Here is a 15523-nt window from a genome sequence, read left to right on the forward strand (position 1 = left end):
GATTCAAGATTTTACTCAGACAAATTTCTGAATCTGCCACATTAACTGGAATCCATTGCATTAACATCTCCTAAGCTTCTTATGTCATGGTCTGCTAAAAAAAGAACAAGTGACAATAACTGAGCCCTTGCCATTACTCAGGCAAGGGATGCTGTTCAGAACCATTTGCTTCTTTCTACATCTCCCAAGAGATCATCTGGCCAAACAATACCAAATACTTTCTAAGTCATGTCTTACCTACTGCTACCAACGTGGCTGCAGTCTTCCTCACTTGCCTCTTGGAGCTTCTCCCCATCCCTTTGCTTGCAGCTGGGAGGAAATGAGCCCCTCTGCAGGAGCAGGGCACTGCAGAACGGTGCTCGGGGAGGCGGGAGGAAGGAGCTGTGCCTCTGGAGGCTGGCCAGGCCAGCAGCAGGTTTGCTGAGCCACCTCCCTGCTGGGGAATGCACCTGCTGGGCCAGGAGTGAGGGCTCACAGCCTGTCGCAGGTGCTGACGCTGGCGCCACACCAGGAAGGGACAGGCAGGAGCACCTGTGTCTTGGCAGGTGCCATAGGAAGGGAAGGGATTTTCCCCTGGAGGTCCCTTTGCTAGCTTGATCCAGCAGAAGAAAAGCTTGAAAACATCAGTGCTGCCAAGCAGGAGAGAGGAGCGGTGCGGGCAACATGTCAGCTGCAGGTGAGTGAGCCTGGCTTACTGAGAAGGATCCTGTTCTGAGTGCTACGTGGGAAGGGTCAAACTTTAGCAGAGGCTGTCAGCAAATCTGAGGGCTGTTTTGCAAGTGCTTCCAAACAGATCTGCCTTCTGCCTCCACAATACCCCCTCTCAGCACTCAGGCACAGAGTTCTTGCCCACTGAGATCTCCTAGACCTCCCTTGGCAAAGAGGAATCGAGACAGCTCTGAAGGAACACTGGGTCCTGTTACCTATGTGGAGAGGAGGGGGAGTGAGAATCTTTATAACAGAACATCACAAAGCTATCTCGATTTCTGTTATGAGAGGCTCTCCACCACCCTCATCTCCAGAGTCCCTAGACTTGGAGAAAGAAAGGGCTGGTCTGCCATCACCTCTGGCCTTACCAAGGTTTCTCCAATGATGGTGGGTGGGATGCTTGTTTCTGGGAAAGCACAGTCTGGTGTCCACTATCCTGAGAACACAGACAAGGCTTTGAGCATCACAGCATTCTGAGCTTCAGCTTGGTGTATTGGCTGTAACTTGGATATAAAACAACATACATGAGTTTCTTTCTCTTGGACCCTTCAGGGAATTGGAAAAATTGCATGAAAAAAATATGAAAATATGAAATATGTATGCTTCTGGTTTCTGTGCGGTGGGGAGAGGGGTAAAGTGAGGCACAGGGCAGGAGATGGTCCATCCCAAACAGTTCATGGCCAGAGCTGCCAAGAGGAAAATAAACCACAATGGACAGGAGAAATGGGGAAGAGGGTGTTTTGTGTTTCTTTGGGATGTGAGGCTCTCTTGGCTCTCACCTACATCTTAACGTGAATCACTGTATGTATTACTGTTCATTTTATAGAGAAGTTTGCCAGACTTCTTCCATCTCTGTGATGCTCATGTCATCCACACAGCTGAAGCAAACACTTCCCAAAGCTGGAAGCACTGCAGGAGCCAGTCCCACCACCAGGCTTCCCTGAATGCTGTGGGTGAGCCATGTCTCATGGGATACGCTGGGCTCTGGGGGAGGAGGGAAGTCAGGAATATTTCAACAGCTGAGCTGTGTGTGTGACTCTGAAACGAATGTGTTAATTTACAGTCCGTGATCATCTGCCAGATATCAGTCAGACATATAAAGTCTATAAGCAAATAAATAAGTGCTCACACTGTTCCCCATGGTTGGAAAGGTGTGTCTCACAATTGCAGCCAGGAGTGGTCAGAAACCTGTTGATGACAACTCTCAATTCCAGTTGAACATTGCCAGAGTAGGAAAAAATAAAAGGAAAGAAGCTCACATTTCCTAATGTTTTGTTTTTTTTCCTGAGTTCCCAGTGTTTTCCTGTTCTTCCTCCACCTGCCAGAAAGCAGTGGGGAATGAGATAGTCTGAGGTTTTTTTTTCTGGAATGTGGCTTTCAATCAGAAAGCAGCATACAGTTGGGATGATCCTCTCCTTTCTTCCTTGCATGCGAAGAAACACATCTGCAAAGTCACTGTGAGATCTAGTCTGATCCCTGCCCCAGATCCGCAGCTTTGAGATGCCCTCTGCTTTAAGCAGGCAGTTCACAAGGTCTCATCTCACCTAAACTGTTCCATGATTCCATGTGTAAAAACAACGTTATTGAGAACATAAACCCTCACAGTTTTGAGAAGCCCGAGCAATTGCAGATGATCTTAGAGCAAAAGAATATATTCCCAGGACTTACTCAGTCAAATGCAAGGAAACACGGAGGCACATTTCACCTCTCCAGATCATTCTTTTGTTATAGCTTAATGTAATGGTAAAAAATAAGCAACATATTTTATTCTGCAGCCAGATGCTCTGAGAGGTCTCTGTTCTGAGCAAACAAAAATCAAAATGGTTGAACTCCAAAAAGCAACGTGAGAATATAGTTCTGTAGCTTGATTTTTTTGGTGGTGTTTTCCCTCATTGTGGTTTCTGCTGCTGCGTGGGTTTTGTTGCTCGCCTCACAGCCCCACTGTATGCACAACTTCAGCCAAGCAGCAGAAGGCCGCAGGCTTTGCACCTCTTCAAGCCTTCTGTTCCCTTAGTCCAAAATCTCAATCTAATCTACCGACCTGCTATCTGCTGAACTCACCCGCTCTCTGGTGAGGATGAGATAAGGCTCCCCTGCGCCTGGAGAAGGAAAGGCAGGAGGAAGTTGTGCTGAGCTGTGCCCTGGGGAAGTGCTGCGGGGCTCGTTGTCCCCTCACCCCTCTTTGCAAGTGACCCACAGCGGTGTGAGACATCTCTGTGAAAGCAAACTGGGTGCCAGCGGGCACAGAGCAGCGTGCTCAGCCAACACAGCCTCAGAACGAGAGCCCACGTCCCTCTGGGCCCAGCCTGTCCCTGCTGAGTGGCCATGCCGGGAAATGGCGGCACAGCTGGGCCTAGGCCTGCAGGCCAGCAGTGCCAGGGACTTCCTGCACACGTGGCGGCAGCTGGCAGTGGGCCCAGGCCACGTCCATAGTGACCTCACACTGCAGCACTGCTGCGGGCAGTGAGTCAGGCGGCGGCAGGCCCAGGCACTCCGCCATTGTGCTCCCTCTGCTCCACCCTGCAGCAGTTCATCCCTGCTGAAGTGGCACGGGGTGATGTGGTCTCAGAAAGGTGTCTGGAAGCTGCAGGAGAAAAGGTCCCTGATCTGTGCCACGTGCGGAGGTCCCAGATGTTCTCCAGTGATCCATAATGAGCCCAGGGTGCCCGCATTGTGTAAATGGGCTGTGGTAGACACGGGCCAGTGGTCTCCAAATGAGCTGTTTGGGGCAGGGGGGGTACAGGGCTGTCCTCCCAGTCAGGGTGACATCTCTGGCACAGGGAATCTGGGCTCCTGTGCTACTCTTCCTGGGAGGGGAGCAGGAGGCAGCTCAGGCTCTGTCCCATGCCTGTGGGGCTCAGACTGTCCTCTCCAAGTACTTCCTGCCTCAGATATCAGTGGTGTGCCCATGCCAGGGTGGGACATCGTGTGGGAGAAATGCAAGTGGTTTCCAAATGCAGAAAACTGCACAGAGAAGCATTAATGGGAGGCAGAAAGAGAGTCAGGGTGCAGGGGAGGGGATGTGCCCCAGGAAGCAGGACTCATTAGGAGCAGGAAGAGCAGGAAGGAGAGAACTGCAGTGCCAGGTCCTGGCTGCTTCTGGGGCTCTTTCCATGGAAGTGCTGAGCCCACCAGAGGTATAATCATCTCATTTCTGCAGTGAGATTCCTAATGAGACAGGGAAAGGGCTGAGCAAATGAACTGCAAGGGTTAAGCCTCAGGCTGGGCCCCCCCCACCTCCTACTGTCATTCTGGGCAGCAGAGCCAGTTGGTGACAAGAGGCTGATGCTGATGAGGGAGCATGTGAAGTGGGAGCTGTGAATGGGGCTTTATCCCAGAGGGGACTGGCCTTTGCTCCATCCTGCCCTGCTGCCAGCACCAGCTGCAAGTAGAGCCCATGGGCAGCAGCGTGCCAGTAGTTTCAGTGCATAGCATGTGGGGCTGCAGAGCTGGGGACTCACTCTGAGCAAAGGCTTGGTGAAAGGAACTGGAGCTGATTGACATCCCTTCGTGGCACAGGGAGATCTTGAGGGAAGACAGGTGTGACCGATGGGGCTTTCGAGAGGGCATCAGGGAAGTCTGTGGGCCAGCCCTGAGGAACTGAGATCTGGGTTCTGGCAGGGGATTGTTCAATGCAGGGGGGCAGAGTCTTTGTTTAATGCTGTTTTCTCTTGGCTTTCAGATGAAGCACGCAATAAAGGAAGGACGCAGCTTTGGACATTCCTGCATGGTGCTGTTCTGGGAATGCTCCATCATATCCTGCAACACTGCTCAGATTGTGGGCTCAGCCCCAGCACATGGACTGTAGCTCTCCAGGTAGCTCTGCCATGGAAGGGTGTGCCACCAGGCTCTAAGGAACAAGACAGAGGCATCCCCACTTGAGAAATGCAGCTGCCTTTGCAAGGACCACTGCTCTGACCTTCCCTCTGCTGCGAGGGTCCACATTCCTCTGTGCCACCATCTCCACACTAGCTGCCTGCCATGCCAGAGCTGGCAGACCTGAGCTCCCCCCGCACGCCTGCGGATGCTGACCACATCCAGAGGAACATCCTGGAGGAGCATGTGGAGCTCTGGTGGTTCCAGGACCCCAAGAAGTCTATCCTGTGCTACGGGATGGCTGTGGTACTGATCTTGGCTTGTGGGATTGGGGGCATCATCCTGCTGTACAGCACGAGCAGCCGCTCTGGGGAATGGCGGCTGGCAGTGGGCACCACGCTGTGCCTCCTGGCCCTGCTGGTTCTGCTGAAGCAGCTGCTGAGCTCAGCAATACAGGACATGAACTGCATCCGCAGCCGGCATCAGATAGAGCTCCTGAAGAGTGGGGGCTTCTCAGACTGCCTGGTGTTGCTGCTTAGTGCCCTGGTGCTGCTGGTCTGTGGGGTGGTGCTCACCATCCTCTCCACCACCACCATGCAGCTCAGCCCGGCACGGCCACTGGCCAGTATGTTCACCAGCGGGGTCATCCTGCTGGCTGCCGGCAGCACTCTGCTGCTCTGCCTGCTGCTCTACTTGCTCTGCACCTCCTGCTGCCAGGCTGCTCCCCGTGGCTTGGAGACCGGCGAGATCCGAGTCTTCACCATCTCTGGCCGCCTCGCTGCCAACAGGCGGCTTCCTCCCACCTCCAGCATGGCCAACCTGATCTGACCTGTGGCTGCTCCATCTGCACTGCGACAGCCCCGCGTGAGGCTCACTGGATACAGCCCTCAGCAGTCCTTGCGCCAGCCTTTCCCAAAGGAAGGGCAGGAGTCGTGCCTCATGTTTTCTTCCAAGACGGCTGGCATTTGCTGAACCTCAGGCTCACAGTATGGTAGGGACCTTGGGTTGTCTCAACAGGTCTGGAGACCTGATCTGGAGCTTTATTTGCCTTTTATCTCAGCACATCCTCCTGCGGTAGCTGCTGCTCTGGTGACCACATCCACTGTCACAGAGCCAAGGTGAGCCCATCCCACATCTCGGGGACCCCAGAGCCTGGTTCCTGCAATTCCCTGGGTCGTGCTTCTCCTGGCAGAAGGGGTTAAATTTCCTATAATGAGAAGTGCTATAATCCCAACCCAGCTCCTAAGAAATCTCCTGTGGGGGGATTTGCGGGAGATTCTGTGTCTGAAATGCCCTTTGTTTTTGTGATGCCAACGTCTTTCCCGATACCACTTTGCTGCAGCCTCACCATTGTCTGAGCCTTATCAGAGGGATGACTCTGACTTATCAGAGGGTGTTGGTGTAGGGGCCGTGGTGGACTGTCAGCTTTGTACACTGTGTGTTGGGAGGCTCAGTGATTGCACCAGTGCACTGCAGCCCTGCAAGTTAAGGACAGAGAGGTGCCATTGCTGGGGTTGTGCTGCTGGGATGCCCAAAGACCAGAACTGGGGTTTTTTCAACTCCAGGTCCCCCAGCACAGACCCCATGTGAGTTGGCATGGCAGCTGTGCTGTGCAGCAGTGCTGCCATTCTGTCCCTTACCCAGAGCTCTGGTGCTGTGCCTCTATGAGGTACCTACCACTGAGTGCCTTTCCTAGAGGTAGGCTTACAGCTCACCCTCAGAAACCTCAGAAACCTTCCCTGGGAATTGAGGACAATTTACCTCTCAACATGTTCATTCCCTCCCTGGGCCCACAAACCATTTCACTGCTCCTGCACTTTCCATAGGCACCGATCCTAACCTTCCTAGCCATGTTGTTCCACTGCAAACTTTCTTTCTCTGCATCTTCCTATGTGCTCTCATCTCCCCCAGATCTGTGCTGCTCTGCTCCAACCACTATTTTTGCCCATTATTTTCCAAGTTACCCGTGAGAATTTGGATCTCTAACAGAACAAGACTGAACTATTCTTTTGTGTGTGTGTCTGGTAGCAAATTTACTTTGAAGAGGACAATAGCTCATTCCCTTAGGAATACCATATATCACTGCCCGTGGTACACCTGGGGCATCTGTGAGCCCCACCAGGTTCAGCTGGACAAGCTCCAGAGCTTACCATTCCTGATGCACTCAGATCACAAGGGCACGTCTTCATCTGGTCCTGCCCTGCTCCTACTGACTTTCCCTCCCCCAGAAGCTTTGGATTATTTTCCCCAGAATATGGGAACACTGTGATGGTTTTTCTCTTCTGGATCTGTTATTTCTGTATTTTCTTCTGTCACTTTCATATCGTCTGCAGATCTTATTAAACCGCTGTTTCCTTCTCTCTGGATCACTTCCCTTAATCTGCCCAAAAATTAAGAGGGTGTCAATAAGGTCAGGTCTTTCTGTGCTAAATGCTCTGCATTTGTGCAGAAGAGAGCAGTCCTTCGCCATAGAGCTGCTCACCCCAAGGATGCTGTGTGCAGTATTGGGGGAAGGGCTGCAGCTGGTCAGAAGTTTTATATAACCCACAGCTGCTGCTCTGCACATCTGTGTGGGTGCACATGCAGTTACACCAAGATGCACCACTTCTGCCCACCTTTGCAATTGCTTCCAGCTTTCCCAACCTGCACACCCGCTGTTTTGCACATCTGGGCACCTCTGGCAGATGCATGCCTGTGCCCAGCTCGCAGCTCCGTGCTGCCTGCCTGCCAATGTGAATCCTTCCATTCAAAGCCCCTTCAGAATGTGCACACGTGAACTCTGCCAGGAAAAGATGCTTGGTGACCAAATCCCTGCCCAAGGAAGAAACGTGTGAGAACGGGCTGCCTCTGAGCAGGGAGGTTAGGGTGCCTGGCTGCCCTGATGGAGCGGCTGCACTGACTCACCTCCTGCAGAAGCATTACTGTTTTGTTCCTTTCTCATTTCCCATGTTGTGCATGGAAATACATAATAAAGTGTTGCAGAATTTGGCCGTTCCAAAAGATGGTGCTTCACTGTGGCCTTTCTTCCAAACAGGAGATCTCAGGGCTGTGCAGAGCTGACCTCAGAGCAGGAATCACAATAGCTGCAGTTTCAGTTCCTCTGCCCTCACGGCAAAGTCCCCACACACCAAACTGCATGTACTTATCTCCTGGTACATGATTCCATCCTCCTGATGCTCGTGCATCTCCCTCTGCTTTAGGACCTAGCCACAACTGGTCCCCCTTAGACTTTATGAACTTAAGATCTTACTGCCATGCCCCTATAAGGAGCTACAGGGAAGCACACAAAGCCACCCGGTTGTAACAGTGCCAATCTCTTTGTTGACAGAGTAGCTGCTTTACCTGCGGTGGGGCTGAGCCCTGAGCCAGGTGGCAGCTGCTGCTGCCTCCAGCGAGCCTGGAACCAGTCCGCCTGCATAGCTGCTGCTGCTCACTTCTGCCTGTCTGAACTGCAGGCCTTCAGCCTTTGGCAGCTTCCAGGATGACCCTGGTATGAAGAGGCTCCTCCTTTCTGCTCTGCCCCTCTGCTGTCCCCAGCTCTGCAGTCCAGATGCATTTTTCCCATTTTCCCTGGCACATATGAGCTGCTAGAGGCAGGCACCAGGGCTGCACAGCCCCATGTCAGGAAAGCATCCATGCAGATTAGTTAAAGGGTAAACTGGGGACTTCCACATGGGGTCAAAGTAGACAAGCAACTCACCACTTGGCAAGTAAGTGAGATTCTGAGTAAAACAATCTGGGAAGTACTTGTATGTTTAATCTCCTCTAACACACTGATGAGATCAAAAGTAAAATATGGGTCCAGCAAGAGTTCTAGTCATAAAATGTGTTGAAAATCTCAGGAGCTAGCATCCAAAATGAAATGCATTTTTCCAGTCCTGTTCCTTCAGGAAGCATTTAAGCTTCCTCTTCTATCTGACCTGAAAGATGCTAGAAATTTCCAAAAATTGCAGCATTTTTTGCATCATATTTTCAGAGTGAAGGGCACAGACAGTAAGGGGCTCTTAAGATGAGCTCAGACGACAAAACACTGAGCAGTGACTGCAAAATTAAGCCAGGAAGTGCTCAGTTTATATAGATAAGGCATATAAGAGAGAGAACTGACTGACCACTGAAACAAGGCACCGGGTTTCCATCTCTTCATAGTTTCAGGCAACATGTTCCTTGCCTGAGAAATGCTCTAAGCTTCCTCTCTGCTTAGTGCCTGGAATGCCTGCTGCAGTAGTGCCCTTTGCTTTACATTCTCTGAGGTGTGTTATTTGCTTTTGTATACACTGTGTTGCGTAAACATCTTAGTAAGAAGAGAAGTAAAGGAAAAGACAATTAATAAGGAAGCAGTCAGCAGTGGGGAGTCAGCCGCGTGGCAGGGCTGCAGGAAGGCATTCCCCTGAGGGACAGGGCGGAGGTTCCCAAACTTTTAGGGACAGTGAGCTGTGACATCTCACCACAGAGATGACAGGAATGCAGCAATTAGAATAGTTGTAAAATGCTACGATGGTGGCTGTGCAATCAGTCCCGTGAGAGGTGGCCATTTCATGGCAGCACACGTGCCCACCTGCCACTGCAGACATTCTAGGTGCCTTTCTAGCATGTCTTGCTGCAAGAAAAGGGAAAACAGAGGAGATAGCCAGCAGGAAAAAATGCTGGAGAAACACTAGCAGGAATCTTGCAGCAACACACAAGCACAGGGTGTACAAAATCACAATACTGGTTTGTTTGAACAACAACAAAAGTTACGCTGCAAGTCTCTTGTCTCGTGACACAAAGAGCACAGCAACACCTGAGCAAACCAAGGCAGCATCCACATCCCATCCTGAGCACGGTCTGCAGCAGGGCCAAACTGTGGGACAGTGGCTCCAGGAAGCACCCTGCAGTTCTATTTGCCTTGCCCCATGGTAGTGACAGAGCAGAGAGACTCTCAGTCTCATGGCACTGTCAGCAGAAAACTAGGAAGGTGACTGGAGGTCCTGCTGCTGCCCGGAGCAGTCACCAGAGGTGGAGGGAGAAGGTTTTCACAGTAGCTGCTTAGTCAAAGGTGCAGGCTATCACTGCCTGTGCACAGGAGCAGAAGCTGCAGCAGCCCTTCAGGCCTCCTCCAGAGGCTGAGGAGTTCTGACTGAAATCAAATGCAGATGAAAAGCACCCATCTCCTACTAACTAGTACTACCCTTCCAGAGCCATAATGAGCAATTACCTGGGCTGGAGGAGGAAGCCTGGCAAATGGGACCTCCCATTTTCCTAATTATTTTCATGCTTTCACCTGGAAAGCCCAAAGACCTCAGTTCCTAAGCTCTCTGTGTTTTAAAACAGCTGGAGGGTGCAGCAGAGTGCAGGAAAGAGACTGTCCTGCCAGAAGACAGCTGTGGAGCTGCTTCCTGAGCACCCAGCCCCAGTGGCTCACACAGTACTGGAAGCAAACACTGCCAACAGAGCCTCCCCATGCAAGGTTAATTCACTCCTGCCATCCACAGTGCGAATGGGGTGCTTTCAGCTCATCCAGATTGTTCAGCATCACTTTACCTGTTTTATCACTCAGTAAACTGATCAATTGCACGCCTTGTTGACAGCATCAGTGTGAACACCAAATGGCTGCTGCAGGAGGAACGAATGTGATGCCAGCACAAAGAGGATCAGGTAGCAAGTCACAGCAGAGGATGGGGAGCTGGAGGGTCCTGGCAGCACTGCTCTGTGGGACATCCCATGCCCAAGACAGGGCAGCCAGCCCTGTGGGATCCTCCTCACAAGGAGTCAGTGGGATAGAAGCTGTACTGCCCCACATGTAGGACTGACACAGGAAATCCTTGCAGTGTAAGCAATAAAAGTTTGTTGACAAAACGATCGGCCATCTGAGACAAATGTAGAGGTCAGGCTGCCACACACCACTGGCCAGATGTGGGGCCATTGGGAGAGGAGCCCCAGCAAACCATCATAGACAGAGGCAGGGTTGAATCATGCTTTAATTGCTCCCAGAGTGACAACAGAGTGGGGACAGAGCAGGGCCAGGTCCAGTGCCATGGGGCAGAGGGGCTGGTGCCCAAGTCCCCACAAGGAGCAGTGGGACAGGGAGAGGGGCGGACCCATCCCTGGGCATCTTGCCTTGCCCAGCTGCAATCAAGATCATCCTGTTCATCCTCAGTACCCAAGCAAGACTGGGAGAACAGCAGCACATCTGGTGTCTCCAAGCCAGTGCAGCTCTGCTGGTGTCACAGCAGGGCACAGGGACACCTTCACCCCACTCCTTCCCTCCTGCCCCCATCCGCATGGGGACAAAAGCCAAGGGTAGGTGGAAATGGCAGGAAGGAGATGGGGGCACGGGGATGGAGAGGGACTGCAGCCTCATATGGAGATGTGCGACTCTCTCTCCTCTTCCTCTGGCAGCTGCTCACTGGGCTGAATGTAGTTGTCCTCGATGAAGCCATCATCATCCTCAACATGCAGGCCGGTGATATTGGACACAGGGGGGTTCTCACTGTCACCCCAGCCTGACGAGCCCCTGTCCCAGCCAGTGCCCTCTTCCAAGGGGCCGCCTCCAATCGAGCTGGTTTCAGGCAGCGGTCGGTGGCGGTAGCTGGTGATGTTCTTGTGGCAGATCTTGCACTTGGCAACCAGAGCGACCAGGATGGAGATGCTGATGGCAGCCACTAGGAAGCCCACTAGGTAGGGCCAGCTCCTTCCTCCCTTCCCCGCAGGTGGCGCGGTGGCTGCAGCAGAGGACAGGCTCATCAGGGCTGGGCTGTGGCACAACAGGTGCTCCACCACAGCTGACCACATGCATGCTTCACAGTGCTGCTTGTGGTGGGGAGGCCACCCCTGGGGGTGGACAGGAGGAAGGTAGTTCTCCCTGACCCAACTTACTGTTGTTGTTTGTAACTGTGGTCTGCTGTGCTGGGCTGACATCTCGAGGAAACCTCTGGCTTTTTTGGCAGCCCAGCTCCCAGGAATCCAGAGTTGCGATGTCCTGTCCCTGCAGCTCCGAAGGTGATGCACAGGTGACATGCATGGCTGGGAGACAACAGGCTAAGGTGGGACAGGGGATCTTCACCTGTTCCCTCCCCAGCTTAGAGAAAGCATTCCCTTCTTGCTTTCAAGCACTTCCAGTGCTGCCCTCCAGCCTTGTCAGTCCTCAGCTCTGTGTAAGGCACTACTAGAGGAAAAAATCTCTGACTATGGAGCCCCCAATAAGCACAGCTGTATGAGCGTGTGCCCACCACTAGCAGCTCTTCTTAACTAGGCAATGCCAAATTCATGGACATTCATAGAAACCCCATGGTCACAGGGCTGCTCTTGCCTGGGTGCCAAGCTTGGGGGGCTAAAGCCTGATCCTGTTCCTCAGGAGATGTTGAACGCTTGTGAAGATCTGTGCACTTCATGCAGATACGTGCATATGGATTTAGGAGTGTTAATTTCCAAGAAAAGTGGCTGAAGTATAGATCTCTGAATATTTTCCTCCTGTCTGTCATACCCAGAAATGTTGGATGTTGTGTGTACCTGAAAATGAAGAACTGAGACATTATGTCTCAGTTTGCTGTCCCTCAGAAGGGAGGAGAGCAGTCTTAGGGCTGGAGCAGAAGGACCAAATTCCCTTTCCAGGATCCCTCTCATCTCAAACCCATCCTGACACCCACCCCCCACCTCTCACCTTGCCTGCGCTTCAGCCACTGCTGTAAGGGATATGTGACACAGTCACAGACCCAGGGGTTTCCATCCAGCTGGACCCATGGGATGGCTTCCATCAGCTGCAACATCAAAGTGTCCACAGACATCAGTGCATTGTTCTGCAGGTTCAGGTGGAGGAGACTTCTCAGCGGCAGAAACAACGGGACCTCCAGCTCTCGCAAACTGTTGTTTCTTAGAAGCAGGGTTTGCAAGTTTTCCAAGCCCTTGAAAGCATCTGTGTGGAGGTAGGTGATGCTGCAGTTGCTCAGGTCCAGCAGGCATAGTGCCCTGACGTTGGAGAAGACGGCGGAGTGCAGTGTGAGCAGGGTGTTGCTGGAGAGGTTGAGGGAGAGCAGGGAAGGGAAATGCGTCAAGAGCGTCCCACGCTGCGGCACGACCAAGCTGTTGAAGGAGAGGTCTAAGCCGGTGATGTTTCTCGGAAGGGAGCTTGGAGCGTGCAGGAGGCTCTTCCTGCTGCAGTCAGCCCATCCCTGGGGAAAGAGCTGCTGAGGTGGGCCCTCTGCCTTCTGAGGGCGTCACTGTCACTCTGCTGCAGTAACCGTGTCACCCCATGTGTAAGCAGGGGCTCCCTGCAGCGACGCAAACCTGGCACACAGCCGCTTTTGGCCGGGGCCCCTCAGGGACTCTGCGTCGCTGCAGACGAGCAATGCCTGGAGCCGGCAGCACAAAAGCCCAGACGAGCCCTTGCCAGTCCCGCCTGCAGTGCTCCTGCAGTCATCGGGAACACCACCGCCCGCACACCTGTCCCAAGCCCCTGCCCCTACCTGATGATGCAGGCCGCAGGGCCGTCCCGCCGCCGCCGCTCCCCAGGCGCAGAGCAGGCCGCAGAAACCCAGCAAGCCGGTGGGAGCCATCGAGCTCCAGGAAGCTGCGGGGCAGAAAAACAAGTTTGAGGGCGGGCGGTGCTGGTGAGGTGCGGCGGTGACGGGGATGGCCGTTCCCGGGCAGGCCACGGCTACCTCGATGCCCCACGGCGCCGCTCGCCCGGGGCCAGCCTGGCGGCCACATTCCCTCCTGCGGCCCTGAGGCGCGGAGAGAGGCGGCGGTGTGGCTTACACATTAACCACCGCGCCCTGGGCTGCTCCGGGGCTGGGGCAGGGCAGGAGGTGGGCACGGAGGTGGCACCGTCTCGCCGTGGCCCCGGTGCTGGCGGCAGCCTTTAACCTCCCTTGCAGGGCACCCCTGGGGCTGCTGTGCACGGAAGGCAGAGCAGGCCTCCAGAAAGGCAGTGCTGGCAGCGCTGCTGAGGCAGCCATGGGTGGACATGCAGGGTGTTCGCGTTTCCTATCAGGAAACGTATCAGCACACGATGGTTTCTGGCATGCAGTGCTTTGGATTAAAATGTGCGAATGGTAACAAAAAGGGGTATTTTTGTCATCTTTTTTTTTTTTTTTTTTTTTTTTTTTTTAAGTCTAATGTGATTCAGCAGAAAAATTCAGGGCTGTGAGTCCAGCAGAAATTCAGGTGTTCTGTGCACGCTGTGGTCTTTCCATGTTAGAGGTGTGGTGGGCACGGCTGCACTGGGATTGCTGGTTCCTTGCCAGGAGATGCAGGGCCATTGCTGAATGTCCCCATGAAACCTCCTGGAGAAGTCTCCTTCCTGCCTCCAACTCAAGAGATCTGCACAAATAGAAACCTCCAGGAAAAAAAAAAAAATGCAAAGGAAGATGTTTCCCCATCCTTGGAGACATTCAAGGTCAGGCTGGACCAGGCTCTGAGCACCTGATGGAGCTGCAGCTTTGCAGGGGAGTTGGACTAGATGGTCTTTAAGGGTCCCTTCCAATGCAAATGATTCTGTGATTCTATGATTCTGTAGGTGTGGTTGGCTCTGGTTCCTTCATGGATCCCCAAGATCTGCCTAGTGTGGGGAGCTGATGGTTAATGGATCCAGCTCCCCAGCAGACCACAGCAATGCCCTGGTTCCCCTTCATGCAGCTAGTGGATATGTGCTTTGCTCTTCAAGGAGCGTGCTGCAAGGCCTGCTTTGCAGAGTGTCCCCACAAAGTGTGCTTGTTCCACATCAATAATCCCTTTATCACAGTGATTCATCATGTTGGACAACATTTCACAAAGTGCATCACAGTCTATTGTTCTGCCTGCATGGCTGTGCCGCTGCTGACCGTGGCGCACACTGCCCATCTCAAACATGGGTAAGCATGAGATGGCACAATAGCAATTATAGCCCTGAGTATGACTGACCTCTACCACCAGTAAACTATAGGAAGCAGCCATCTATTTATGTATTCACCTATCTATCCCCCTTCCTGCAGCTGTACTGAGCTCACTGATGAGTCCCTGACCTGAAGAGCTTGCAAACAAGCTTTGGATTGACAGGCGTAGCAACACCAACTGCAGGAGGAATCAGCTGCTGTAATTAGCCCTTGTGTTCAGGTTGGGCAGCCAAGGCCACACATTCATCATTTAAAGACGACCCTGCCCTCGGGTCTCCCAAAGACTGACTCCCTTGCCTACACTCCCTGCTGAGGGATGTGGTCAGTGGGCATGATGGGGTGGGTTGAGGTTGGACTGGGTGATCTTAGAGGTCTTTTCCAACCCAACAATTCTGTGTCTTACAGGGCAAATGTAGGCAGCTGTACACAGTGCCCATTTTTCAGGGTCTCTTCATCACTCGGGGAGCTGCTGGTGGCAGCATATGGCAGCCAGGCGCTGGGGTGGCACAGCACAGTCCCTGTCTGCTGCCATCACTCTGCACTGCTTGGGCCCCATACAGCCCCAGAGCGCACTGTAAATAGTCGGAAGCGATGAATGGATTTCCCTTTCCTCTCCATGTGTGCTTTAGATTTTTGGCCGGATACAGCATGGGCTTGGGACACACCAAAACATGGATCTTTCTCCCCGGCAGGCCAGGCTTTCACATGGGAACAGCTCAATACACCGCATGCAGAGCAGTGTGTGGTCAAGTGGGTAAAGATTGCCGTGATTTCCTCAGGAATACCATGCATTTACCCCTGCCCTGCGCCTGCCTGAGCCCACCATGGCCTTACAAGGTCCCTCAGCATACGGTGTGGCTGCAGCCATGGCGAGGCCCTGATCTTTCCCCTGGGTGTAGCTCAAGGACAGACGGTTTCTGAAACAGGAAAGAGGGAGACAGGCTGGAAGGCGGTCAAGGAAAGCCAGACTTTCTGCTGCTTCCAGCTTCCTCCCAGATGTGTTTATGGCCCTGCAGAGGAATCTTCCCCCCCCAGCAGCTGCTGCCCTCCTGCCCAGGCTGTCCAGATGTTTTCTGCTGTGAGTGCTCTGCTCAGCCACTGCCAAACTAACCCCTCTGCCTCATTTTGTGGCAGAGTGGCTGTGAGGTCCC

At 53.1% G+C, this 15523-nt stretch overlaps 2 protein-coding genes across 4 annotated transcripts; one reads left to right on the top strand and one right to left on the bottom strand.

The window, feature by feature from the left end:
• Positions 1-532: 532 nt before the first annotated feature.
• On the top strand, positions 533-7478 carry TMEM125 (transmembrane protein 125). 3 transcript variants are annotated; one of them, XM_042873820.1, is made up of 3 exons: positions 533-676; positions 1535-1661; positions 4391-7478. In XM_042873820.1, exon 3 carries the CDS (start codon positions 4690-4692, stop codon positions 5350-5352), a length of 663 nt encoding a protein of 220 aa, XP_042729754.1. In that variant the 5' UTR covers positions 533-676; positions 1535-1661; positions 4391-4689; the 3' UTR covers positions 5353-7478. The 3 variants fall into 3 exon arrangements, with proteins under 3 accessions (XP_042729754.1, XP_042729755.1, XP_042729756.1); XM_042873821.1 differs by having other exon boundaries at positions 1535-1657; XM_042873822.1 differs by lacking the exons at positions 533-676; positions 1535-1661 and adding an exon at positions 4133-4248.
• A 2985-nt stretch (positions 7479-10463) lies between these two features.
• CUNH1orf210 (chromosome unknown C1orf210 homolog) lies at positions 10464-13260 on the bottom strand. Its single transcript, XM_042873808.1, has 5 exons — positions 13161-13260; positions 12966-13069; positions 12164-12671; positions 11380-11526; positions 10464-11225 (listed from the first exon to the last, which is right to left on the bottom strand). Exons 1-5 carry the CDS (start codon positions 13207-13209, stop codon positions 10861-10863), a joined length of 1173 nt encoding a protein of 390 aa, XP_042729742.1. The 5' UTR covers positions 13210-13260; the 3' UTR covers positions 10464-10860.
• Between the last annotated feature and the right edge of the window lie 2263 nt (positions 13261-15523).

The sequence above is a fragment of the Lagopus leucura genome, unplaced genomic scaffold (genome assembly GCF_019238085.1).
Source record: "Lagopus leucura isolate 7727_CA_CO unplaced genomic scaffold, USGS_WTPT01 Super-Scaffold_100009, whole genome shotgun sequence".
Lineage (NCBI taxonomy): Eukaryota > Metazoa > Chordata > Aves > Galliformes > Phasianidae > Lagopus > Lagopus leucura.

What these genes read in the sequence shown, in the direction of transcription:
- TMEM125 (XM_042873820.1), top strand. Translation starts at nt 4,690, where the DNA reads ATGCCAGAGCTGGCAGACCTGAGCTCCCCCCGCACGCCTGCGGATGCT.
- CUNH1orf210 (XM_042873808.1), bottom strand. Translation starts at nt 13,209, where the DNA reads ATGTGGCCGCCAGGCTGGCCCCGGGCGAGCGGCGCCGTGGGGCATCGA. An exon ending in CCTGCGGCCTGCATCATCAG is followed by an intron (nt 12,672 to 12,965) that starts GTAGGGGCAGGG and finishes CTCTTTCCCCAG; the next exon opens with GGATGGGCTGACTGCAGCAG. An exon ending in GTGGCTGAAGCGCAGGCAAG is followed by an intron (nt 11,527 to 12,163) that starts GTGAGAGGTGGG and finishes GTTGTCTCCCAG; the next exon opens with CCATGCATGTCACCTGTGCA.